At 49.9% G+C, this 25542-nt stretch overlaps 1 protein-coding gene across 2 annotated transcripts; it reads right to left on the reverse strand.

Moving 5' to 3' along the window:
- Positions 1-591: 591 nt before the first annotated feature.
- Positions 592-25488, reverse strand: SDHA (succinate dehydrogenase complex flavoprotein subunit A). Of its 2 annotated transcripts, none has more exons than XM_016124666.2 (15): positions 25374-25488; positions 21145-21231; positions 19971-20132; positions 17983-18126; positions 17549-17713; positions 16349-16497; positions 15573-15697; positions 14969-15137; positions 14126-14321; positions 13237-13408; positions 10861-10979; positions 3796-3907; positions 3544-3674; positions 2120-2233; positions 592-926 (listed from the first exon to the last, which is right to left on the reverse strand). In XM_016124666.2, the coding sequence occupies exons 1-15, from the start codon at positions 25434-25436 to the stop codon at positions 840-842; spliced, it is 1995 nt and encodes a 664-aa protein (XP_015980152.2). In that variant the 5' UTR covers positions 25437-25488; the 3' UTR covers positions 592-839. The 2 variants fall into 2 exon arrangements, with proteins under 2 accessions (XP_015980152.2, XP_015980151.2); XM_016124665.2 differs by having other exon boundaries at positions 21145-21234; positions 25374-25486.
- Positions 25489-25542: the final 54 nt, after the last annotated feature.

Below are 25542 nucleotides of genomic sequence, written 5' to 3' on the forward strand. Positions count from 1 at the left end.
TCTCCACAGGTTCTGGATCAGAGTCCAGGCGGAGTATCCTGAGAGGGCCACCAAGCGCTGAAAAGCCTCCTTCTATTTCCAACACCTTATCATTGTGAGCAGGGTTTTCTGCAGTGACTGCAACCAAAACGAGATTACGGAGGAGACTGGACACAAGCAGCACACTTCGGCTGTCACTATCTCCCATCGTCCCCCGAAGGGACCGTCTAGCTGCAAGAAAGCAGGACCAGCGCTCCCGCTGATTCGGAATTATGGTGAGTTGTAAAATTATTTCATTATATATTGTAATGTAATGATAGAAATAAAGTGAACGTAATGTAATGCCCTTGAATCATCCTAAAACCATCCTCCACTCTGGTCTGTGGAAAAACTCTGGCACCAGGAAACTGGTCCCTGGTGCCTAAAAGAGGTTGGGGACCACTGCTTTAGGACGCACGTTCGCACATTTAACTGTTTACTAAGAACAAGGAAGTGGTTTTGTTCTCTTCATTTGCTGTCAAGTACGAATTCATTTTTACTTAAATACTACAACGAAATGTACCAGATCCCCGCCCCCCCCCCCCCAAAAAAAATCACATTTTACAGTTCAGGTTGGCTAGTATGCCCATAGAAGTTTATAATTTGTTTTATTTAAGAATCGTGCTCAGCTTCATTATTTCACAAGGAAGCAAGAAATAAAGGTAGGTTACCACTTTGGGCTTTGACTACGAGCGAGCTGCTGGCCACTGGGCAGGCAGTCTCCTTCTTCACTGGAGCACAGGATTTAAAACACAATCATGCTACGGACATGTGCGTGGCACATTACATATAATTACAAGAGCCGGTCAACTCGGGCCTCCTCAGTAGGAGCGAATGGCTGGGGGGACTGTGGCACAGTCAGCCTCGTTTAAAGTTTTGTCGATTACAGGTCTGTATTCCAGGGAGACCTTAAAAAGAAAATTTGGTGGTAAGCTGGGGCACAAAAATGCGCTAACAGTCCTCTTTTATGCTCTTTCGACAAATTAACTAGAAAAGTAGATTTGCAGACAAATATGCCAGAACTTAAAAATACTGGAGTATTTTTCCACAACAAATTCAAAAATGATCTAAATGCATGATGAGGGACTAGGTATGTGAATTACAGTAAATCCATGTAACAGAATAACGCAATTAAACTGTATGCAATTCTTTATGCTTTACGAACATGTTCAAAAGTAGGTAAAACCCTGCATATGCTGCCGTACTTAAAGTATCTTTCTACGATGCATTTACTTCCACTCTTTTCTACTTGTAAGTGAACATTTACACACATGCACATAAGAAAATGTACACATACACAAAACTTGAGGTAAATATTTCAAAATGACAACAAAGAATGTTTCTAATTAGTGAGCTTATAAATGTTGAATTTTTTTTGTGTGTTTTCTGTACTTTCTAGAATGAGCACATATTTCTTTTATAATCATAAAAACCCAAACATTACTACAAATAGGCTTGTACTAAGGGAGGGAAGTCTGACCTCTTCCTCCAGTCAAAAACAGCCTTCATGAAAAATTATGAAAATCGCTGCCTGCAGAACTGAATGGCAGGCGCTCTGTTAAGTGATGACCACGGAGCACTTGATTTCTGTGAACTCAGATAAATGATCAAGACTGTTCCCTAAGAGCTATGAAAGGTCGAGGATAAATAAACCCTTTGTACTTTAATTATTTCTGAATCTTAACACCTGGCAAAAATGTCCAATGGGTGACTATGCTTCAGAGAAATAAGACAGGGGGTCTCTGCTGTGACCTCAGCTGGCTCCTCCCAGACCCTGGCCACCCCACGCCGCCTCTCCCAGAGCCCCACATACCCTGGGCTTCCCTGAGGCTGCTTCTAGGTGGTCCAGCTAATGAGAAGGGAAGGGAGGGGTGTGCGTCCTCCTGCCCTAGCCCCAGGCCCTGACCCCAGCTCTCTTCTCTGCCCCTGCCACCAGGCCTTGGGAGCTCATTCCCTGTCCAGTGCCAACGCCGGGAAGGCCTCCCAGTGTTTCGGTGGCATCTCACATTTGTCAGCAGTCGATATAAATGCTTGCTGCCTGTCCCAGTTTGTCGAGTGCACACGTCAGTACACGGGTGAGCGGGCCACGTTCCCCACCTACCTTCCCACTCTTGACATCGACGTAGGAAAGCGTGTGCTTCCTCCAGTGCTGCTCAAACGGCTTCTGCTGCTGACCCTGGACGGGCTTGGAATAATCGTACTCATCAATCCGTTCCTGAGGCCGAGAAAGGGCGTTTGTTTTGGGCTATACCATCGACAATTATTCCCAATTTCCTATTACTCTCTCAGAGCAATGTCATTACCCTGACACATGAGACCGGTCCGATACGAACCCCCACATCAGCAAGGAGGTCCCACTGTCCCAGGGAGGCCTTGTTCAGAGAGCAGGGACCTTTCCAGCCTGTGTCCATCCCCTCTGCAATTCCTAATGAAAAACCACTTGACTGCATTTCACCTAGAACAACGCACAGCAGGCAACATGATGCAACTCGGTACTCGATGCAAGGGGACGGGGACATGCCAGGCAGCTGTCAGCCTCTAGTGCTACTGATGAGTGCCTCATCCTGTGCCAGACATCCTGGGACCCCCACGCCTTTACTGAGCCCATCTCTGCCGCAGACCGTGTGCCGACGGGGTCAGCCCCGCTCAGGTCAGGCCACACCACTGGGCAGGGGGCTGGCTGCAGCAGCGAGGGTCCGGAGCTCACTTTCTGCGCTCTTATGTACCTGAAAGTTCATCAAATACTTTTTGTCTTTCTGTTCTGTACTCTGGGAGATTTCAAATTCTTTCACTCTTTTTTATATAAATGTTTTAATTTTAGCAGTCATATTAAAATTTCCACAAACTCCTAAAGAGGAGCTGAACACTATTAACGATAACTTGCACATAGGAATGGATGAGCCTCACGAGAGCCTCTTCAATAAACCCCCAAAATCCAAACACTCGCTGCTTCTGCTCTGTGGGACGAGGCTTCTTAACGGGAAACGTAGGGTCGCAGCACGTCCCCTTAGTTCTGACCCATACCTACCGGGCGCGCTCCCCCAGGGCGTGGGTTCCAGCCTGAGTGACGGGGAGGATCTCGGCAGACTGAAATCAGCCCCAGGTGGTGGAGGATAAACTAATCCAACTTCACAAGGAATCAAGACCCAGTTGCTCCTGCTAAGGCAACTTCCCCACGCCCCCACGGCCAGCGGGCTGGCAAGGCAGTTGGCGACCCCAACAGGGCCCCGGACTAAAGCCTGGGCGTCCGTCACGGGAAAGCGGCCGGAGCCCTGAGCTGATTGCGGCTCATCTAAAAACGGCGGTGGACCACGACCCCTCTCCCAGATCGGAGGGCGGGCCCAACAGGTGACGCACTCATCATCTGAAACCCCCAAGTCGGCATTTTCAGGCAGCAGTGCCTCCGCTTGTGGATCCCAACCGGAGGAAGGTCCTCCGGCCCCCAACGCGGCGACAGGTACCGGGAGGAAACCGTACGTCTCCCGGTGGCTTTAAACGGAGTGGTGGGGGCCCGCGCGGGCGCACCTTGTAGTCCTCCCGGGCGTGGGCGCCGCGCGACTCCTTCCGGGCCTCCGCCCCGTAAATGGTCTGCAGCGCGCACAGCATCAGGTTCTGCAGCTCCAGCGTCTCCACCAGGTCCGTGTTCCAGACCATTCCTGGGGACACACGAAGCGCCCGTGAGAGGCAGGCAGGGTCCCGTCAGACGGGGTCCCCTCAGTCCCCGCCGAATGGGACGCCCAGCGCCCCAGCTGAGGGCAGGGGCCCGGGCCCGCTCACCTCGGTCGAAGGTCTTCAGGTGCCTCAGGTCCCCGTAGAGCTGGCTGAGCTTCCCGCAGCCCTCCTGCAGCACGCTGCCCACCCGGAACACCGCCGCGTGCGCCTGCATGGCCTGCAACGCGCACACGCATCAGCGGCCGCCGCAGGCACGACCCGCCGCCGGCTGCTACACAGCCCTGCAGGTCCTTTCCGTGTGCATTTTACTTTTTGTAAAACGTTTACGTAAATTAAACAGAGAAACCAGAAAACTCAGGCTGTTTATGACTCCAAATTTTAAAATGGAAGTTGCGTTTCTGTTTGTGAGATGCTCTCTTAGCAACTTTCAAACTTGCAATACAGTATGGACTATTGTTACCATGCAGCCCGTTACACCCCGGGGACCCCCAGGACTTAGCTTTAACTGGAAATCTCTACCTTTGACTCCTCCACCCATTCCACCCATCCACACCTCTGGCAGTCACCAATTTGTTCTCTGTACCTATGAGCTCAGAGGTGTGTGTTTTAAGATCCCACACGTGAGATCACATGGTATTGATGTTTCTGTCTGACTTACCTCACTTAGCATAATACCCTCCAGGTTGATCCATGTTGTTAGACATGGCAGGACTTTTCTTTTTATAGCTGAACATTCCATTGTACACACAGGCCACTCTTTATCCATTTATCTGTTGATGTGTCCATGACTTGGCTATTTTAAATAAGGCTGCAATGAATATGTGATACACATATCTTTTCAAGTTAGTGTTTTCATTTGCTTTGGTTATCGCAAGTGGAATTGCTAGATCATGGAGTAGTTCCATTTTTCATTTTTTGAGGAACCTCCATTTTGTTTTCCACAGTGGCTGCACCAATTTACCCTGCCACCAACAGCGCACGAGGGGTCCCTTTTCTCCTCATCCTCGCCAGCACTTGTGACTTCTTGTATTTTTGATAACGGCCGTCCCGACAGCGTTAGCTGAGATCTCACTGTGGTTTTGACCTGCACTCCCCTGACAGCGATGATGAACACCTTTTCACGTACCTGTTGACCATCTGTATGTCTTCTTTGGGAAAATGTCTATTCAAATCCTCTGCCCATTTTTAAAGTAGGTTGGTTTTTAAGTTGCTATCGAGTCATGAGTTCCTTATACATTTTGTACATTAGCCCCTTATCTGCTACATGATTTGGAAATCCTTTCTCCCATTCCATAGGCGGCCTTTTCATGCGGTTGGTAGTGCCCTTTGCCACGTGGGAGAATTTTATAGTTTGAAATACACTATTGTCTATTTTTGCTTTAGCTGCCTTTGCTTTTGGTGTCAGATCCTAAAAATTATCACTAAGATTGAGAGCAAGAAACTCACCGTTTACGTTGTCTCCTGGGAGCTTTTTGGTTTCAAGTCTTTAATCTATTTAGAGTTAGGCTTGTGGTCCAATTTTTTTTTTTTTTCCTTATAGCTGTCCAGTTTTCCCAATACTATTGATTGAGGAGACTGTCTTCTCCCCACTGTATGCTCTTCATCCCTTTGTCGTAAATTCACTGACCACACATTCAGGGGTTTCTGATCTCCCTATTCTGTCCCACTGTTCTGTGCATCTGCTTTTGTGCCAGTACCATGCTGTTCTGATTACCGTAGTTTTGTAATATAGTTTGAAATGAGGGTGTGTGATGACCTCCAACTTTGTTCCTCCTTCTCGGGCTTGCTTTCGTTATTTGGGGTCTTTTGTGGTTCCATGCAAATTTTAGGATTGTTTCTAGTTATGTGAAAAGTGACATTGGAATCTGTAGATTGCTTTGTGTAGTATGGACATTTTTACAATGTTAATTCTTCCAATCCAGGAAGAACTGTCTTCTTCATTTTCTTTCAGTGTGTAGGTTTTTCACCTCCTTGGTTACATTTATTCCCGTGTATTTTATTCTTTTTGATGCATATGTCTATGGAATTTCTTAATTTCTCTTTCTGATAGCTTATTATCAGCATATAGAAACACAACAGTCTTTTGTATGCTGGTTTTGTATCCTGCAACTTTAGTGAGTTCATTTATTAGTCCTCACAATTTTTTTGGTGGAGTGTTTAGGGTTCGCTCTACACAGTATGATGTCATCTAAAAACAGTGATAGTCTTACCTCTTCCTTAACAGCCTGGATGCATTTTAGTCCTTTATCTCACATCACTTCCGTGTCTAGGACTTCTGACACTATGTTGAATAGAAGTGGCAAGGGTGGGCTTCCCTGTCTTGTTCCACTTTGTTGAAAGTTTTTATAAGTGGATATTAAAATGAAGTTTTGATTAAAACTTTTAATAAATGGTGGCAGAAAGGGCGTAAGGACTCCATCTTCAAATTCCCCTGAGGCTATAGGACCCCTTCTTGTCCCACTCACAAGGTCTGGTGGTAAATGTCACAGGAGCCACAGTAGATGCCCCTTTGGGGATACAAACTAAGGCTGCGGTCATGAGGCGGTTAGCAGTGGGTGCTGAGGTGGAAGACGGTGAAGTAAGAGGCTTGGGAACCCTCACCGCTCGCTCTTCTGGTGAGTTTGCAGAAGCTCCTCACGTATTACGTAGCTTCACGTTTCACTGTTTATGCTCGTAAAAAATGCGATACGATTACCACAGCATTAGAGTATAGTTTGACATCAGGTAGTATGAGACTTCCGGCTGTGTTCTTTCTCAGATTGCCATGGCCATTTGTGATCTTTTATGGTTCCGTATAAACTTTTGGGTTATTTGTTCTAGTTCTGAAAAATGCCTTTGGTATTTTGATAAGGACTGCACTGAATCTGTAGATTGCTTTGGGTACCATGGCCATTCTGATGATGCTGATTCTTCCTACCCATGAACACGGCATGTGCTTCAGTTTATTTGTATCTTCTTCAACTTCTTTTTTCAATGACTTATCATTTCCTGAGAAGAGGTCTTTTACCTCCTTGATTAATTTGAGTCCTAGGTATTTTATTGTTTCTGATGCAATTATAAATGGAATTGTTTCCCTAATTTCTGATAGTTCATCACTGGTGTATAAAAATGTGACCGACTTCTGAATATTAACTTTGTATCCTGTTTCTTTACTGAATTCATTTATCAGTTCTAACAGTTTTCAGGGTGCTCTATACATAGTATCACGTCATCTGCCTTTCCGATCTGGATGCCTTTTATTTTTCTTTCTTGTCTGACTGCTGCAGCCAGGATTTCCAACACTATGTTGAACAAAAGTGGTGAAAGTGGGCATCCCTGTCTTGTTCCTGACCTTAAGGAAAATGCTTTTAGTCTTTCCCCATTGAGTATGATGCTATCTGTAGGTCTGTCATATTTGGCCTTTATTGTGTTGAGGTATGTTCCCTTTATTCACCACTTTGCTGAGAGTTTTTAGCAAATGAATGCTGGGTTTTGTTGAATGCATTTTGTGCATCTATTGATATGATATGATTTTCATCGTTCAATTTGTTAATGTGGTATATCACATTGATTTGCGAATATTAAACCAACCTTGCATCCCAGAACTAAATCCAACTTGATAATGGTGTATGATATTTTTAACGTATTGCTGAGTTCTGCTAATATTTTGATGAGGATTTTTGCATCAATGTTTATCAGGAATACTGGCCTATAGTTTTCTTTTATTGTACTGTCTTTGTCCGGTTTTGGAATCAGGGTAATGATGGCTTTGTAAAAAGAGTTAGGAAGCCTTCCCTCCTTTTGAATTTTTTGAAATAGTTTGAGAAGAATAGGTGTTAATTCTTCTTTGAATGTTTGGTAAAATTCACCTTTGAAGCTATAGTATCAAAGCTGTAGTAATTGAAACAGCATGGCACTGGCATAAAAACATACACAGATCAATGAAACAGAACAGAGAGCCCACGAGTAAATCCACATCTACATGGTCAGTTAATCTATGACAAAGGAGGCAAGACTATACAATGTGGCAAAGACAGTCTCTTCAATAGATGGTATTGGGAAAGCTGGACGGATACATGCAAAAAAAAATGAAACTAGACCACTTTCTTATACCTTATACAAAAATAAACTCATAATGCATTAAAGACTTAAAATGTAAGACCCGAAACCATACAATTCTAGAAAAAGACATATACAGTAAGCTCTCGGATTTGCTACTAGTATTTTTTTCCCCTGATATCTCTTCAGACAAGGGAAACAAAAGAAGAAGTAAACAAATGGGACTACATCAAACTAAAAAGTTTTTGCACAGTGAAGGAAAGCATCAACAAAATGAAAAGATAACTTACTGATGGGAGAAGATCTCTGCTTACGATAAAGCTGACAAGGAGTTAATATCCAAAATTTGTAAAGAACTCATACAACTTAACCAAAAAAACCAAATAAACAATCCAATTAAAAACTGAGAAGACCCAAATAGGTATTTCTCCAAGGAAGACACACAGGTGGCCTACAGACATATGAAAAGATGCTTATGGCCACTAATCAGAGAAATGCAAATTAAAACCACAATGAGGTATCATCTCACACCTGTCAGGTTGGCTATCATCGGTAAATCAAAAAACAACAAACGCTGGCAAGGATGTGAAGAAAGGGAGCCCTTGTCCCGCTGGTGAGATGGCAAACTGGTGCAGTCACTGTGGAATTTGGAGCTGCCTCCAAAAATTAAACACAGAATTACCTTCTGACCTGGCAATTGCACTTCTGCCTGTTTATTCAGTTTGTAAAGATCTGTGCACCCCTGTGTTCATGGCAGTGCTATTCACAATAGCCAAGATACGGAAGCAGCCTAGATGCCCATCAATAGATGAGTGGCTAAAGACGTTATGGTTCATATACGCAATCAAATATTACTTAGCCACAAAAATAATGAAATCTTACCCTTTGCAATAACATGAGTGGACCTAGGGGGAATTATGCTGAGAGAAATAAGTCAGACAAAGATAAATACTATAATGTCACGTATATGTGGAATCAAAGGAACACAAGAACCAAACTAAATGAACAGACTCGTAGATACGCAGAACAAACTGGTGATTGCTAGAGGGGAGGGGAGTTCGGGGGCTGGGTGAAAAAGGGGAAGGGATGGAGTACAAATTAGTGGCTACGACGCAGTCACGGGGACTTAAGAGGACAGCACAGGGCATACGGTCACTATTATTGTAATGGTTGTGTGTGGTACCAGGTGTGTGCTAGAGTAATTGGAGGAGATCACTTCGCAGATTCTGTAAATGACTTTTTTAAATTAAAAAAAATAATAATTAGGGTAAAAAAGATATGTGACATAAAACAGACCTGAAACTTATTTTACGCATGCTAAGAAGCAGGACCTACCTCTGTTTGCTATCATTTACTGAACGACCTTTCCCTCCATCACTCCTGAAAAACCCCTTTATCCTGTGCTGAATCAGCACGTACAGAGGGGCCTGTTTCTGGACTGACTTTGTTCTACTGAGCCAGAAGTTTCATAATTCATTCTACTTAGCAGACAGCTCAGCCACTTCTTTAGAATGAGAAATCATGTAAGACCGTAATGCATACCGCCACTGTCATGGTTTCTCCGGAAGAGTAAATGGAAAAAAACTGTCTTCGACCCTAGTAAACATCAGGTAAAAGACTCCTCATGTTCTCCAGTGGTCGTGTTTTTCATACCATTTACATGTTTCTGGTTATGCTGATTCAAGGCATTTCAACCTTTTTTGGGCTGCACTGCAAATGAGATATTAACTACTGAATGATTATTGCTGTCATCTTGGAAAGCTACTAATTTTTGCATATGAATCTTTTATCCGGACAGCTTTCTTCATTCTTGCATTGTTTTTATTCACTTTTCAGTTTATTTTCTTGGAATTTTTTGTAACTGTATCTGCAAGTAATGACAACTTTGTCTATTTCTTTTCAGTACACACCTCATTTTTCTTTTTTTTCATTTTTACTGCATAAGGTGGAATCTACAGAAAAATTACTTCCCCACACTCAAATGTAAATTCCACATAGGCGGCAGGGACCTTTACTCTGTTCGGTGCTGACGCTGGCTTCTAGAGCACGGCCTGGCACGCGGCAGGCACCAATACCTGCCTTGTTTGGTGGCAATGCCTCCTTCAGCCTCTCATGGGCTCGTCACTCCCACATCCTGCCTAACACGGCGGTTCGTGCCCTGGTATCGGTGCCCTATGCCAGTCCCGCAGAGTATCAGCTGACTGGTGTCCCTTGAACACTCTGTACCTTCACTCGTGCTACTGTCCTTACCAGTCCTGGAAGCCTGCTTGAGGCCCAGGCCACCTGGACACAGAACCACACAGCCCTTCAGAAGAGCAGCATCAGCATGTAGCTTTTCCCTACTGGTGGCTTCTGAGTGTATGTGTCACTGGATTCCTTTCAGATTCTTGCAAATAATTTCAAGTGGACAGAGATCTCATTCATGGACCAAGAATCCCTGTATTAGAACTTGAATGGCTCCAACCTGTCCTAGGTATCATCATCCATCTAAACCTGTGTCATCTAACGCAGCAGCTGCTAACCATGTGTGCACCAGTTTACGTGAAAACTGAAATCCACTTCTCTGATCAGACTGACATTTCATAGGCTCTACAGTCACAGGTGGTCAAGGGCAAGGAGTGTTCCCACACTTACGGAATGTTCCATCGGACGTGCTGGTCGGAAGGCGAACACTCTTTGACAGTAACCAATGCTCAGACTACCCATGACCCACTCTCCCCTCTTCCTAATTTTATTTACAGGTGTCAACGGGCCAGTTTAAAGACACTTCCCAGAGCCACTGGAAGCCAAATGTGACAATGGGATTCCTTTCTCAGCAATGAGATGTGCTGGGCTTCCGGGCAGCCTGCCGAAGAAAGCTTTGGGGGGTGGGGTGCGGGGGAGAGGCAGTGACTGTCCCTCCTCCTTCGGGCTGTGACGTACGCACAAAGGCAGAGATGGTGTGAGGAAGGACGCCCTTGCGAGCACCGTGGAGGCTGGGAAGGCAGCCCTGGGTGCTCCGTCCACGTCTACGTGGAGACGCTCACCTTTCGTGTGACTTGGCCCCTCTGTATTCTACTCGGTACGGCAGGGAATCCGTCCCTCGGCCGCTTAAACCCACAGTCCACGCGGGGCGCACGTCCAGATTCTTACCTTCTGCATGCTGAGCCGCAGTTCCGACGTTCTTATGCTTCCATTAGCAAATCTCAATTTGTCAAGATTCATGACAGATTCTTCCCCGGCATTTGCTTTAATCGGGGGAACTTTATCTCCTAAGCGAACAGACACACACACACAAAACTATAATTTAACTCCTCAAAAACACCTAGGAAAAGCAGATGGACTGAACAATAGCAAGTGTGCATTATTGCCCTCCGGGGATTTGGGAGATGCGCCCGTGCCCCTGCCAGACTACCCTGCACTCGAGGGACCATCTGCTAACTTGGGGCTGAAGAATTAACACAGAGACAAAACTTCTGGTAAAGAGCAGGTACAATAAGTAATTTCTGAAGGAACAAGAGAAACAGTTGCTTAAGTCTAAAAATTAGATTTATGAAAATCGTGCGCTATTACTCTATTGAGAGAAAAAATGGCACCCTTCAGATCAGCGGTTCTCAGCAGTTTTGCCAACCCTCCCCACCTGGGGAAGGGGCCTGGCCAGGCTTATTACGTCCCCGGCTGACCCTGACCCTTGTATCCTCAAAGTCTGCTGTCCTCGCCTTTCTAAAGGATACATGTTTGGAGGACTTTTAAGGCGTTTTGGGGATGACGGTAAATGTATTTTCTGCAGCAGGCACTAGATGCAGGAGGTATGAAATGCGGGAGATGAAGGTTTGCAGGTGAAGCAAGGCTATCTGCAGCCACCCTCTCCCCAAGGGACCGGGGCTGCCCCGATGCGCCTGAGCTCTTCTCGACGGGCTGCCGCTTCATTTGCTTTTGTAAGTGAAGTAAAACTGACTTGTTCTTTAGGTGCAGAGTCCTAACGTGCATCACGGATGTCCGTAACTACCATCATCAGAATACAGAATGAGATTTCAACATTTTTATGTTAAAAATACTCATATTTTGAGGGAAGTACTAGGGCAAACATTTTCTCCCTTATTTTTAAAAATGAAAACATCATTGAGGTACAATATGATTTTTAGCGTAGAGTTTCAAGTCTGGACAAGGCTGCGTGAGCTGTACTGCAAGCAGGATGTGGTCCCTGGCAGCCACTGGTCCATCTGAGCCCCAAGTTTTGCCTTTTCCGGAATGTTGTACAAAGAGACTCATATAAATGCAGCCTCTGGAGTCTGGCCCACACAGCCTGACACAGTTGAGATTCATCCAAACTGCTGCATGTATGTGAAAGTTGTTCCTTTTAATCGCTGAGTTTAAAAAAATTTTTAAGTGTGCATCGATCCTTCAGATATACAAGTACACGGTACTCTTACGAAACTTCCTTTTTCTCATCTTCAAAGAATGGGAAGCTCAGATTCTCTTCTCTGCTTTGACAGAGTGGGTATCGGGCTCACTGCCTAGGGGACACGTGCCCTAGATCTGATGTCAGACGAGGTGAGTTCCGTTCCTGACCTCGCAGCAATGCCTGGAGACGAGGCCCCGCCTCTGCGTTTTAGCCCGGGGCTGTGGCCAGAGGGAGGGGGACAATGCGTGCCAATGGGCGGCCTGACCCTTCTGCTGAGCACGCCCCCACTGCCGCAGGCAGGAAGGGCGGCGCCGCCCGTCCCATGCGGACTGCGTGTAGTCAGTGGTTATACTGCAGTTTACAACACCTCTTAGACCAACTTAAATTCTGCACAAAACACTTTTGTTCCGTGGAAACAGTACAACTGACAGAGAACAGCTAACACCAGTGACATGCAACGGGAAGAGCAGGGACTCAGGGACCTGGCGCCCCGGCCTGGGAAGTGTCTCGGGTTCACGTTGTCGTTCTACGAAACAGGGCCAGGTCACCGGTGTGAGGCCCTCTGGTAGTCAGACAAAGAGTAAGTGTCCTGCCCTCGGTGAGCTCACACCCAGCACAGTTCCTCCTCTGCAAGTACCAGAGGTCACTACAAAAGAAAACACTACTCGGAACCCGTTGTCACTAAAGACGCAGCCAGGACCCGGGCCCGCACGCTGTCTGTAGCAAGCTGTCCCTGTCCCCTTTCCAGATCAGTTATGTTGGCTTTTTAGAATGGCCCACATTCATTTTTCTGTGAGTACCAAGTAGTTATTCACGTATCTTTACGATTTAAAATATTCCACTGCAAGTCAGTCATTTACACCAGGTACTACATGATAAACTTCCCCTCAAAATAACAAGTTCCTAGGGTGACTTTAAGTCATTCTGTTCTCATAACGATTGCAAAAGACATTCTGACCGAAAATTTACTCTCTTTTAGCTGCTTAGACCTCATCCAGCTTGTGTCCAGCCTCAAGCCTGTTGCCACACGGACCTCTGAATGTGTCCATTTCCTCCCCCCTGGGGAGACCCCAACTGTGCAGTGCCCACCTGCAGGCACCCCGTGCTGTGAGGAAAACACTCACCGGGTCTGCAGGACTCCGCGATGCTCAGGGCGCATGCCCGGCCAAAGACGACCAGGTCCAGCAGTGAGTTCGCCCCAAGGCGGTTGGCGCCGTGCACTGAGGCGCAGGCAGCCTCCCCACAGGCATACAGGCCGGGCACAACCTGGTCCCGGCCGTTCACGTGCCTCAGAACCTGCGGGAAAGAGGCCGAGACATAAGGGCGCAGTCCGCACCACCACGGCCCCACAAGGAGTGGCAGAGAAGACTGGAGTGGCCCACAGAGAAGCCTCTGGGTGCATCGCCCCGCCCCGTCCCCTCCCTTCCCTCTGCCCCGGATCCCTGGCTGCCCTGTGCCGAGGGGTCGGACAACACTGGAGGGCATCGCCTGCGAGCTCAACCCCTTGGCTAAGCCCCATCAGAAACTCTGCCCTCCATCCTCAGATTTGGGGCTGAGGGTGGATGGCCGTTACACTGGGAGGCAGAAGACTGGGTTCTAATTCGGACTCTTCCAACACATTCCTCCTCTGTACCGTAAGAACCCAATTCCTAAGCCCCTTGCCTGAGGACTGAAACCAAGACCCTGACTATGAGCTGCAAACCACCCAGAGGTGGTGACTGCCAAGAACACACAAGTTACAAGATTACAGCAAAAATATGATGAGCTCGTACCAAAAACGCTGTAAATGATTAGAACTCTTCACTCTGGAGGGATTAATGGGTCACTAGAATTGTTGCTAAGGAGCGAAGGTGAACGCTGCACCGGCCCCGGGCCCGCCTCTGCCGCTCAGGAAGGCAGCTGAGGGGACGGGCAGCCTGCCAACTCATGGGGCACTTTTCCTCTAAGACCTAAAGGGACCACTGGGAGGTGGGCCACTGTCCCCACCCTCCTTCCCACTGTGTCGTCAGTCACCTGCCCCTTGTAGTTGGTGGGAATGCCGCCCATGTTGTAATGCACTGTGGGAAGGACAGGGATTGGCTCTTTGGTGACGTCCACACCCGCAAAGATCATGGCCGTCTCTGAAATGCCAGGCAGGCGGATGGCCAGCTGCTCTGGGGGCAGGTGGTGCAACTGCAGGTAGACATGATCTTTCTCAGGCCCACAGCCTCTGGTGAAGAAGGACATCGCAACGTAAGGCAAAGAGCAGCAGTCACAGGAAACACGCGATCACGGAACCTCATTTCTCTACCCGAGCAAGCCGTTCATCTCGTCCTAAGCGCCCCTACGTGCCGGGGTGGATCCCGGCCGTGACCACCACCGGCTGCCATCCTGGCCTCTCACTTTTTATTTAACAACGGCAAAGGCCCGTGGCTACACCAGCAGGTATCTGACGTGTCACCACGGTAAGGCGCAGTGTTGGGCTCCGAAGAGGATGAAGCTGCCTGATCAAAGGACAAACAGCCCATGCACCTCGAAGGTCCAACGAGTGTGGGCTGAAACGCCACCAAGGGCTTGCCTGCTGCCTTGGGGTTGCGCCGGCCCTGCTCTCCCGCACTGAGGTCCGCATCACACACGCACACTCGGAAAACCCGCAGACACCAACCCGGCGTCACGTTTGCAAGTGCAGGTCTCTGGAGAGACGTACACTGACCGACAGTGGTCGGAGATCCTGGAGGTGAATGCCCACCTGCCCGCGGAGGCGGGCACTGCCACGCCCACCTGCCCACTGGAACACAGACACCAACACCGCCCGCCACGGGGAAAGGCGCGTGCGTGCACACGTGCTCGGACACCTCTAGAGACGACCACACAGACCTGCCCTCGCGGATCTCCACAGTCATGGACCGAGACACGACGTCTCTGGAGGCCAGGTCCTTGGCGACGGGGGCGTACCGCTCCATGAACCTCTCGCCCTGACTGTTGATGAGAATGCCGCCCTCTCCGCGGCACCCCTCCGTGATGAGGCAGCCAGCACCATATATCCCTGCGAGGACCCAGTGAACCCAACTGTCACAGCCGCACTCTGCCATCGCTGTGACTGTGGCGGCCTGATGTTCTCTCTCCAAACTGAAGTGCGCCTGCACCACTCCCCTGGGCCAAGGCGCTCGCCTGGTCGATGTGACTGAGGCCCTGCCATGTGCCGCACTGAGAACACAGACCTGCCCCTGCCCCCCAGAGCTGACGACCCAGCGGGGGATGGACGCTGAACCACCACTGCTCTGAGGCTGGGCGAGGTGTCATTAAGATGGAACCTCAACTGCCTTGGGGGTAGCAGGGACAACTTCCTGAGGAAATGCCGACTTAGGACCCGGGAGACCAGGAAGCGGTACTTTCAAGCTGTCACTGCAATAGAGCATCCCACAGGGACTGGGTGCCTAAAAGACACAAGGCCCCGACCCCCCGGAAGCAGCCCGCCTACCTGTGGGGTGGAACTGAACAAATTCCAAGTCCTGGCAGGGAAGCCCTGCCCTGGTGATCATGGCGGTGCCGTCACCGGTGCTGGTGTGGGCAGACGTGCAGCTGAAGTAGGTGCGCCCGTAGCCTCTGCAATGCAGGCCAGCACAGAGCGGTGACCCCACAGCCAGTGCCATGGGGACCTCCCTTCTAGTGACACTGAGTGTAGCATCACCGTCACAGGGGCCCTCCACACCCTGGACAACTGGGAGGCGGCCTGGGGACAGAGAAGGCCTCTCGCCTGGTCTTGAGTACTTCGGAACTGTCTGAGTGACTGTTCTCATGAGAAGCCTCTATCACTTTTGTGATGAAATTTTTACATGTTTCTGGATTCGCCTCTTCGAAGATCTGAATAAGACTGGCTGTATAGAATGGAATTTACTTATTTTCACTGCGTGAACCAAGAGCACTCATCTACTACCCGGAAATCAGTATGAGCATAGTATCTATTAAAACGAGAGACTATTCCAGAGTGAGGTACATGACTGTCCAGGGTCAGTCTCCTAAAGGGTTCTCCCCACTGCGAACTGACGACAGACACTTCCTCGCTCCCCTCAGAGGCAGGTGCCCCCTTGAGAGAGGAGGGATCGGGGCTGGCAGGGGTGATCAACCTCGCAGGACAGGCCACGGCCTGTGTCTGTAACCCCGTGCCAGGGTGCCCCTACTTTTACTAGGATGAAAGGCCTCTGATGGGCAACTTCCGTACAAAGAAAGCAAGTACAACGAGAACTAGATTCTCACCCAGTGGCCACAACCGTGTTCTTTGCTCTTATGCGATGGATAGACCCGTCTTCTATGCACAGTGCGATAACGCCACGGCACTCCCCGTTCTCCATCAAGAGATCCAAGGCGAAGTACTCCACGAAATAGCTGGTATCGTACCGCAGGGACTGCAACGAGAACCGACATTTGCCACTGCCCTTAGGGCGTTAAACCGACACGTGGGTGATGCTGCCCGCGTGAACAGACTGAAGACCGCGTGTGACAGAGGGCCAGGTGAACCCGGGAGAGTCCCAGGTGGGAAACGAGTCGCAGGTGGCAACTCACACCGAGCACAGAGAGGCTCCCGTGTGACAGCGCAAAGGGGCCCTGCTCTGAGCTGTGTGGACAGAACACGAAAAGGGGGCGCACACGCCGGCGCACGCCAGAGGACGCAGCACCGTGCTGACACGGCCCCTGTCCTCACACCCTAAGAGGCGTTCCGGGCTCTCTGGGGCCACACACAGCACGCTCCCCTCAGAGTCTGATGCCAGAGTTGGGGCCCTCGGCCCACTGGGCTGTCCTACGTGGGAGCTGCTGACCACAGGTGGCCATTTAACCTAACGAAACGCGACACCCGGAGCCCCTTGGCACAGCGGCCGCATTGTCACGTGTGGCGAGCACCGCTGGGCTGGACGGCCCAGGCTCTGGGCTGATGGAAAGGTCTCTCATGAAACTGCCAGCTCCCCGTGTGACACACGATTCCGTGCGATGGGCACGTCCTGTCACATGTTCCCCCATACTTTTGGCCAGAGAAGCCACTGATGTCCTAACACTTGCAAATCAGTGACCTGTCCCATTCTTCAGAACACGGACTATCTGGCCATGCCGAAGTTGGCCCCAACTATTCAGTGACGACCAGCCCTCAAGTTCAGTCTGGCAGTCACACAGTTCAGGAACCTGGAGGTGGTGAAGAGCCTTAAACACCTGCTCTGTTCCCACACACTCAGTGTTGACAAATTGCACGTTCAACCTGGTATGTAACAGATTTTCTAGAATTGATACTTACAAATGAACAATTGTACACAGGGCCCACCGAGCTATTCTGTTGCTTGTTAAGACACCCCTTCGGCTGACAGGCTGGCACTCCGGCCCCTCCCCAGGGAGGCCTGTCTCCGGCTCATCACCGTATGCTGGCCGGACCAGAGGGGTCGTGTCCCTGTGCCCCCAGGGCACACTCACCCTTCCATACAGCGTGTGCAGCAGCGAGTGGCCAGTGCGGTCGGCCACACAGCAGCACCGGTGGGCCTGCCCGCCTTTCCCAAACTTGAGGCTCTGTCCGCCAAAAGCGCGCTGGTAGATCTTCCCGTCCTCGGTTCTGCTGAACGGCATGCCGTAATTCTCCAGCTGGGGAGCAGAGACAACACTCGGCACCGTGAAGGAACTGGGGGGCGCACAGCTAGCCCACCCCGGACAGCTTCAGCCTGAGTCCGCAAACCCCAAGGGACACAGTCTAAGAAAACATCAAGACTGCAGAGAAGGGAAACAGTCCCCTGCGGAGCAACCCCAATGGCTGGGAACAGCAGGGCGTCCCCTGTCATACCGGCTCGTCTCCGTCCCTTCCGGCTGCCCACAAGGGCCTCAGTCCCACGAGAAACAGGCTGTGAGGACGCTACCTCGACCACGGAGGCGGGGGCCTGCTCCGTCATGTAGTGGATGGCATCCTGGTCCCCCAGCCAGTCGGAGCCCTTCACGGTGTCATAGAAGTGCCACCTCCAGTTGTCCTCCTCCATGTTCCCCAGAGCAGCATTGATTCCTCCCTGGACACATAGAGCCAACTCAGCAGCGACAAATGGAAGCCCCCATGGCGCCCACCATGCTCGGGGCCCCCCAGGCTCGGCACCCCACGGACCCCGCCCAGAAACTGCATTCGGAGGGAGCCAAAGACTTTCACGATAACTCTCGGTGAGAGATCTCGCCGCAGGCCGTTAGAAGGAGACAGCCCTCCCTGACGGACTCCAAACCACGCCTCCTCCCCGTACCGAGTGGGTGAGCGGGTGACCTGCGCCCCAGCCCCTCATCCATGAACGCGACAGGAAGTTCAAGTCCTTGAAAAGCTGTAGGAGGACTGAGAGGTGCGACGCCTACGACTTACCTAACCTGGCACGTAAAAGGCACCCACAGATCTGTGGGGAACGTTTTATGACAAAACGTTCCCAGTGGTATTTGTGGGGACGTGTCAAAGTGCTCACTGACAAGCGATAAACTCCCAGCCCAGAGTCACACGCCCACACCCCTGCCTCCTCGGGCTGTGCACTGCGACACTGCCCTACCCCCGTCCCGTCCTAGCTCACTGCCTCCGCCCCTCAGGGGCACAGAAAACGCAGCACAGAGACAAACATACAGCAGCCAGTTTCCGCCCCAACTTAAAATTGGATTCTTCCTCTTAGGTAATCTCGTTTTCATATGGCCCGCTTTCTTACCCTCCCCCCCTTTTCCCAATCGTTATTACTCCACCACAACTCCCGAGTCAAGCTGACCCCCTGGAATTCCTTCCCCACTAGTGCTGCTGAGCCTCTGTCCCCCAAGCGATGCTTCGGTTAGGATAAGACGCGCTGCTGTGTGAGGAAGCTTGCTGCCTCCTCCCTTCTCCAACCCACTAGAGTGCAACGCAAACACACCCCAATGACACGTGGTGAGCGGCCAGCGTCACAGCAGGACACGTGAAGCCTGACCCGCTGCGTGCACTAACGCTGACCCTTCACCGCTACCACTGAGAACCAGGCCACAGACGCCCAGTCTCCCTGGCGTCCCCGGCAGGACCTTCGGACGTTCCCAGGCCCCCACCCATTTGATCCTTCCAGTTACACTTCGTTTCTCAAGAACCGACATTTGGGGTAAGCCATCTTTCTCTTATTCTTTTTGTTTTATTAATACTGCATTACGTGAACACTGTACTATTTTACAATGTACTTAAAATTATCTGTTTGTATTTTTTCTTTAAGATAATGACATATCTAAAAATAGATGTTATCTATTCCTCGGTTTACAAAGCAGCTTTAGAGCAAAGCATCTGGATGGCTAAGAGCCTGAAGAATGCTGCCGGACACTGAATTCAGGCTCTCCCAGACTGGGGTGGCTTTACGGTCCTGGAAAGTCACCACACACTGTAGTCTCTATGAGGAAATGTGTTCCAGATGCCAGAAAAGAGAGGCAAATACGGCTCGGGGTCACTGCCTGCGTGCCAGCTGGCACACCCTGGGGATGCCCAGAACGGAAGAACAAACTATGGGAGCGCTGAGTCACCTCTCACCTTACTCCGTCCTCCTCTCTAGATTCAGGGCCACTGGTTTTCTGTCCTGCACACTCATGCCATCATCAGAGCTCCTCACCACTCCACTCAGTGAGCCTCGTCCTGAGGATGTGGCAGCAACCACGAGACTCAGGGCAGACGAGGACAGTCCACAGCAAGCTCACTTCAGATGGTGAGTGCCGTGGAGACAACGGGACCACGGCGGGTGGGGATGGGGCGGTCATAGAGGACCCTGGTGGGGCTGGGAGCAGCAGGGACGAAACCCCTAAGAGGAGTGAGCCCAGTGGGTGTAAGGCACAGGATGACAGGAGGTCGCTCAGGCACCAGCAGCACTGAGAGCCCCGCTCTTACCTGGGCTGCCACGGTGTGGGACCTGGTGGGGAAGAGCTTTGTGACACAGGCCGTGTTGAACCCTGCCTCCGAAAGGCCAAACGCAGCGCGCAAGCCTGCCCCTCCAGCGCCCACCACCACTGCATCGAATTCATGATCCACTACTGGGTACTGTGTGGAAATCTGGAAAAGAAAATCCACTTGTCAATCACCCATTCGGCTACGCCAGACACTGAGACTGCAGTTCCTGCGAAGCAGTGTAAAGAAAATGAGACAGACAGGAGAGTGGCGCCACGCCCAGCGGGCCTCCGCCCCAGGTAAGGTGCAGCAGCCACCACTCTGCGCCCCGAGTGATGGCGTGGGCTTGCCCCCGCTCCAAGAGGGGCGGCGAGACCCGGGGGCGGCCAGAGCCAGCTTTCTTGTGCAGCTGGGAAACAGCGTTAGAGGAAATCCTGAAAACTTAAAGCTCCTCCAGAGAGCGACCAGGACGCAGAGGGAAGCAACGACGCAGAGCGAGCACCGGCTCTGCAGGCGCTCGCCTTTCAGGCACCACCTTTATCCTCTCCTCGTGTGTGTGCCCGTGCACACGGGCCTCTGTGCGCTTCTGGTACAGTGTGGACCAGGACTCCCTTCCTGTGATCTACAAGCACCACGAAAACGGCACAACGTCGTTTTCATTTAGATAAGCACATTCCAGCTCTGGGTGCCCACCTAGCATGTGAGGACACGACTCTATTTCAGGCCCATGTTCGTGTTTTCAGGTGAGAAGGTGCCAACTGGTATTCAGTAACTGTTGTAAAATTATGAGAAAAGAACTTGTAAGAAAATTTCAGTTTCTTCAACAGAATAGAACAAGCCCACTGAACAAAAACAAAAAAGAGCCTATACTGTCCTATGTGGAGTGCGGATGTCATTTTCCATCACAGTAAATACTGTTTATTTGTCATTCATATTTTATTATTTTGTTACTTTATTTGATTTAAATTTTAATCTTGCTTATAAATATATAACGAGCAAAAAAATTAATATCTATCCTCCCATTTGTACTATAATTAAGTATTACTACACTGGAATGAGAATTCTTTCCTTCAAATAAGACCTGTGCACTAAATGAGTATGTGAGAAACTGGTCTACATCATTATCCCTCTAAGCCAAGAAAACCCTTTATAATGGAACAAAAAGCCATGAACTTACCGAATCTGAAACTTTAGCAGACGACCTCTTATTCCCGTCAACGGTGAAGTGAAAGTCGCGGGTTCCTGTCTGCAGGGCTGCCGGACGCTGCTGAGGCAGAGAAAAGTCTTGAAGGAACAAGGGACTTATAATCAAAACTTCTCTTTCTATGCTGTTAACTTTTTTATGCACTCTGGTGCCTCCCTTCACTGAGAACCCTCACCTGGGAGCCTCTACTTAACCTGAAGGGCAGGCCAAGGGGACTTGGCACTCCAGGAGGAGCCCTTTCAGGTAAACCTTTTCTCCAAACAGGACACTCACCGACCCAGGAAATGGAAAAGGCAGATTCCCATATTAATTTCCTAACCTACGTTACTTAGTGGACAATGGGAAAGACCTCTACCTTGCATTTGTAAATGGTTGTTTTGCAAGCAATGAAGCACTTTGAGTGGATCCCTCATTACCCTTTCACACTGGGGCTCTGCCCGTGTGCGAGGCATTGTGGCACTGGGAAAGGCAAGAAACCTTGAACCGGGAGATCCATGCTCTAGGACAGGCTCCACTGTTCGTGGTGACACTCAGGCACCAGTGCCACCATCCCTCCAATGAACACAGGAGGGTGCTGGGCCCAGAGATGCTGACAGTCCGGCTTCAGCACCTTCCACATGTGCACCGGGCCTCAGCCCGGCCTCTCCTCCCTCCAGGCCACAGCGCCAACCCCTCTGCCTGGACACTCGGCCCCGGCAAACCTCTACACTCTTCCAACTCTCAGCATAAATGTACCATCTGATAAACGTTCACTCAAGAAAACTGGTATTAACGAAATCACACCCCAGCACTGAGAGGCAACATTCTGCGGCAATTTAGGGTGAGGGTCAGGGTTAGGGCTAGCTGGCAGCCGCTATGACAAAGTCCTTAACGAACTATCACTGTCTCCCCTGTAACATACCAACACCAACCTTGATGGGACAGGCAAGAACTTGGAGAGTCCAGTTTTAACCCAATTTCTGTCTTTAGAGAAAACAAATTTTTTGTCACTTATTAATCTGCTGATCAACGTGAAGAATGGGGGAGTCTATCTAAGGTACAACCAAAAGGAAAACTCAGACCTTTTGATAGCACAAAAGTACAGGTGACTGAATTAGGAAGTAAAAGGAAGAACAAAGGGAAGAAAAGGGCAGAGATACTGACATCCTCAACTTAGAAGTGGGGCGTCCTCATCTAACTGAATTCGCCTATGAATTGGGAACTAGAAACTACTAATTTGTAAGCACAATCTATACAACTGCAACAAGAGGATCTGAAAGCGGGTGCATAACTATGTTGGGAGGACACAGGATGTGGGAAGCAGGACGGTATAAGTGAACTAAATCCCCACTTACCAGGAAAAACCGATGTCTAAAATGGATAGAAATGCACCTGCACACCAGCACCAAGGCCAAACCAGAAACAGTTCAGAACTGATTCCACTGGGTAACAGGTGTGGGGCAGGAGGCGGTCTTCTTCCTTTTCATTTATAAGGTCTTCTGTACTCATTGACTTTTTATCCTTTTTACAACCATGTGTCATTATTTCCATTAAAAATTCAAAGGCTTTTAAGACTGGGATGCTTAAAATGCAGCTCACAAGGTCACTGAGCACGGCCTGTGGGCCGCGGGCCCCACTCAGAGCCTTCGCTTGTTCCGCCACAGAACCCTCAACAAGCGCACACGGAAACCGCATCTGCAGGGCACGTGGGGTCTGGACCCGGCTTTGCCAGGCGAGCTCTGCACCCTGTCCTTTCCCCACTATCTCAGGATCCTTGGGGGAAAAAATCTCTGGGATTCTGAACAAAGATGACTATCCAGGTTATCTATTGAGTGAACCAGGAAAATCATTACACACCATGAAACTCTACGTGACTGGCATTATAATTATCCCAAGAAGCAAAACAAAAGATTACTACAATGGCCTAAATAATGTAATTCTAGATATACCATTAAAACACATTCAGAACAATACCCACAAAGAAAGCAACTTATTCTAGAACAATACCTTGGATAGCCATGTTAAAGGATTTGAAAACTCTCACCTGAAGTGAGCAGTTAACTGACAACTATTTAAGGTCCTCGGTCTTACTTTTCCTTTCCATTAAAGTACTTTTGAACGGTTTGCAAATATTTTCAGTGCTCTGAGGCAATTGAAAAGGAAGCAAAAGGCGAAATAGGTGGGATAATTTTGTAACTTGAAAGACTTGGAAACACTACAGAATTAAACAAAATGAAATAAAGAAAAATTCTCTGTGGCCTTTATTCAAATTATCCTCATCATCTACTCCCCCTGGTCATTTCTCTCAGTCGACATCAAAAATATCTATTTATTTGTTCTGCTAATCTGATGCTTTCGTTTTTGCCAGTCTTAAACTCTAATAAATATACTGCTTGGGGCAAAATTAATTTCCACAGGAAAACCTATCTTCATCACGATAAAAAGATTTTTTCAAAACCCAAGACCATCTTTTGTAGGCCTAACTTGTTCAATTTTGCTCTCTATCTTGCCAGCATGTTTACAAGCACCTACACACAGGGCAGTGCTAAGATTCAGATATGATAAAGACAGGATGGTGGGTGAAGGGAGTTTCCAGGCTAGAAGGTCTTAGTTTGCATAAGGAACGCTGGGCATCTGTCTGGTTTAAGGACAGACACATCAGCCCTTCTCCAACTACCACCAATTAGCAATCTATCATCTCACCAAATGAGTAGGAAGCACTTAGTGCCCTGATGTTTGGTTCATTAAAAATACCACATGATCCTGCCCTTTACTTCCTGCTTGCAGATGCCCTACCATAGAGTCTTGGAGCCCCAGATAGCGGGGAGGGGGTTGGATCAGTCAGTCAGTAAGCACCTAAAGCCAGTAACACCTTAGCAAGGGTCTCCAACCCTTGGGCCTCAGACTGCTAGCCGGCCAGCAAGCCAATCTTCATCTGTATTTGCAGCGGCTCCCCAAGGCTAGCATCACCACCTCAGCTCCACCTCACATCATCGGGCATTAGATTCTCATAGGAGCACCTGTCCCTGGTGCCTAAAAGGTTGGGGACAACACCATTAAAGCATTTGAAATGCCTCCTGGTGTCAGTTGGACAAAATGGTTGACCAAACCATCTTGCATTTAACAGTTTTTAATATCCACACTTGAAAAATGAAAAAACTGCAGGCATAATTACAGGCATTAACTCATTCATGTCAGTATTGTCCAATGCGTGGTTCCTACTGGAACTTTTACTTTGGAATTAAATTACTAAGTAGGCATGTGGGAGAGATCATTTACAAGAACTGAATAATTAAATCCTCTAAATTGGGGGCGTAAAGAAAATCGTACAAGATCGATTCTTAAGTACCTGTAAAGAGTACAAGTGACAAATTCAGTACCAGGGTTCAGGAAAACATAACTCCGCCTGTCATCCTCGACTAAACACAGTCCGGTACAATCCCCACCCGTCTTGGCCTCTACAGATAATGCAGGAAAACAACCGTCCCCGCGTCCATGCTCAACCGTGATTTCGCAGCGTGCTGAAATTGTCTGGTTTTCAAAAGTGTGCACAAAGCCACCATACGAAACCAAAAATGAAGGGCCTAACCTTCCTTGACAGGTCTCGGTGTCGACCCACAATCTACGCTTTCTCGAAAGGGGGCTCGGTTTTGTAAAAGCATGCAAGGCAAGCCTAAGCGCGGAGTGTCAGACCTCACCCCGCTTGGCGCCGCAAGGATGGAGCCAGGTCGGGATCCGCGGGCTCCAAGCCCGCCCTGCCACCCGCCACCGGAGGCCGCGGAGATCAGAGCAGACAGTCCCGCAGACGGTGGGCAGAGTTCACAACCAGCCGGCGCCTGCGGCCGGCGGTCCCGCCTCCGTCCGAGGTCCACGGGCGGTTTGGGATTTAGAGTTCCGGAACACCCAGAGGCGGCTAACCGCCTGCGTGACCTTGGGCAGACCCGCTTCCTCCCCGCGTTCAAGCGCCGGGGCGGAGACCGGGCGACCTTGACCCGAAAAAGGATGCCCGGAGGTCCGCGGGGTGGCGACCTTCACCGTGACACGGCCGGGCCGGCTTCAGCCCCTCCGACGGCGCCCGACCCCTGCCGCGGCCCCGCGGCTCGCCCGCGCTCCGGCCCACAGGCCCTCCCCCGCGCGTCCGGGTTGGGCGCGGGACCGGGCGACCGCTCCGCCACGGCCTGCGGGGCCCGTCTGCTCCCCACCGGCCCGCGGTGCCGACTCACCGCCTTGGTCAGCGCCAGGCGCCTGGCGCGCGGGAGCCGCGACAACACCCGGACCACCGACATGTCCGCCCTCCGCAGCGCCGTCCCACCAGCCCCCGCGCCGCGCCGCGCCTGCGCACCTCGCCGCGACCCGGGGGGGGGGGCGCGTGGGGGCACCGCGCCTGCGCAC

Source organism: Rousettus aegyptiacus, unplaced genomic scaffold (assembly GCF_014176215.1).
Source record: "Rousettus aegyptiacus isolate mRouAeg1 unplaced genomic scaffold, mRouAeg1.p scaffold_m13_p_8, whole genome shotgun sequence".
Taxonomy (NCBI): Eukaryota; Metazoa; Chordata; class Mammalia; order Chiroptera; family Pteropodidae; genus Rousettus; species Rousettus aegyptiacus.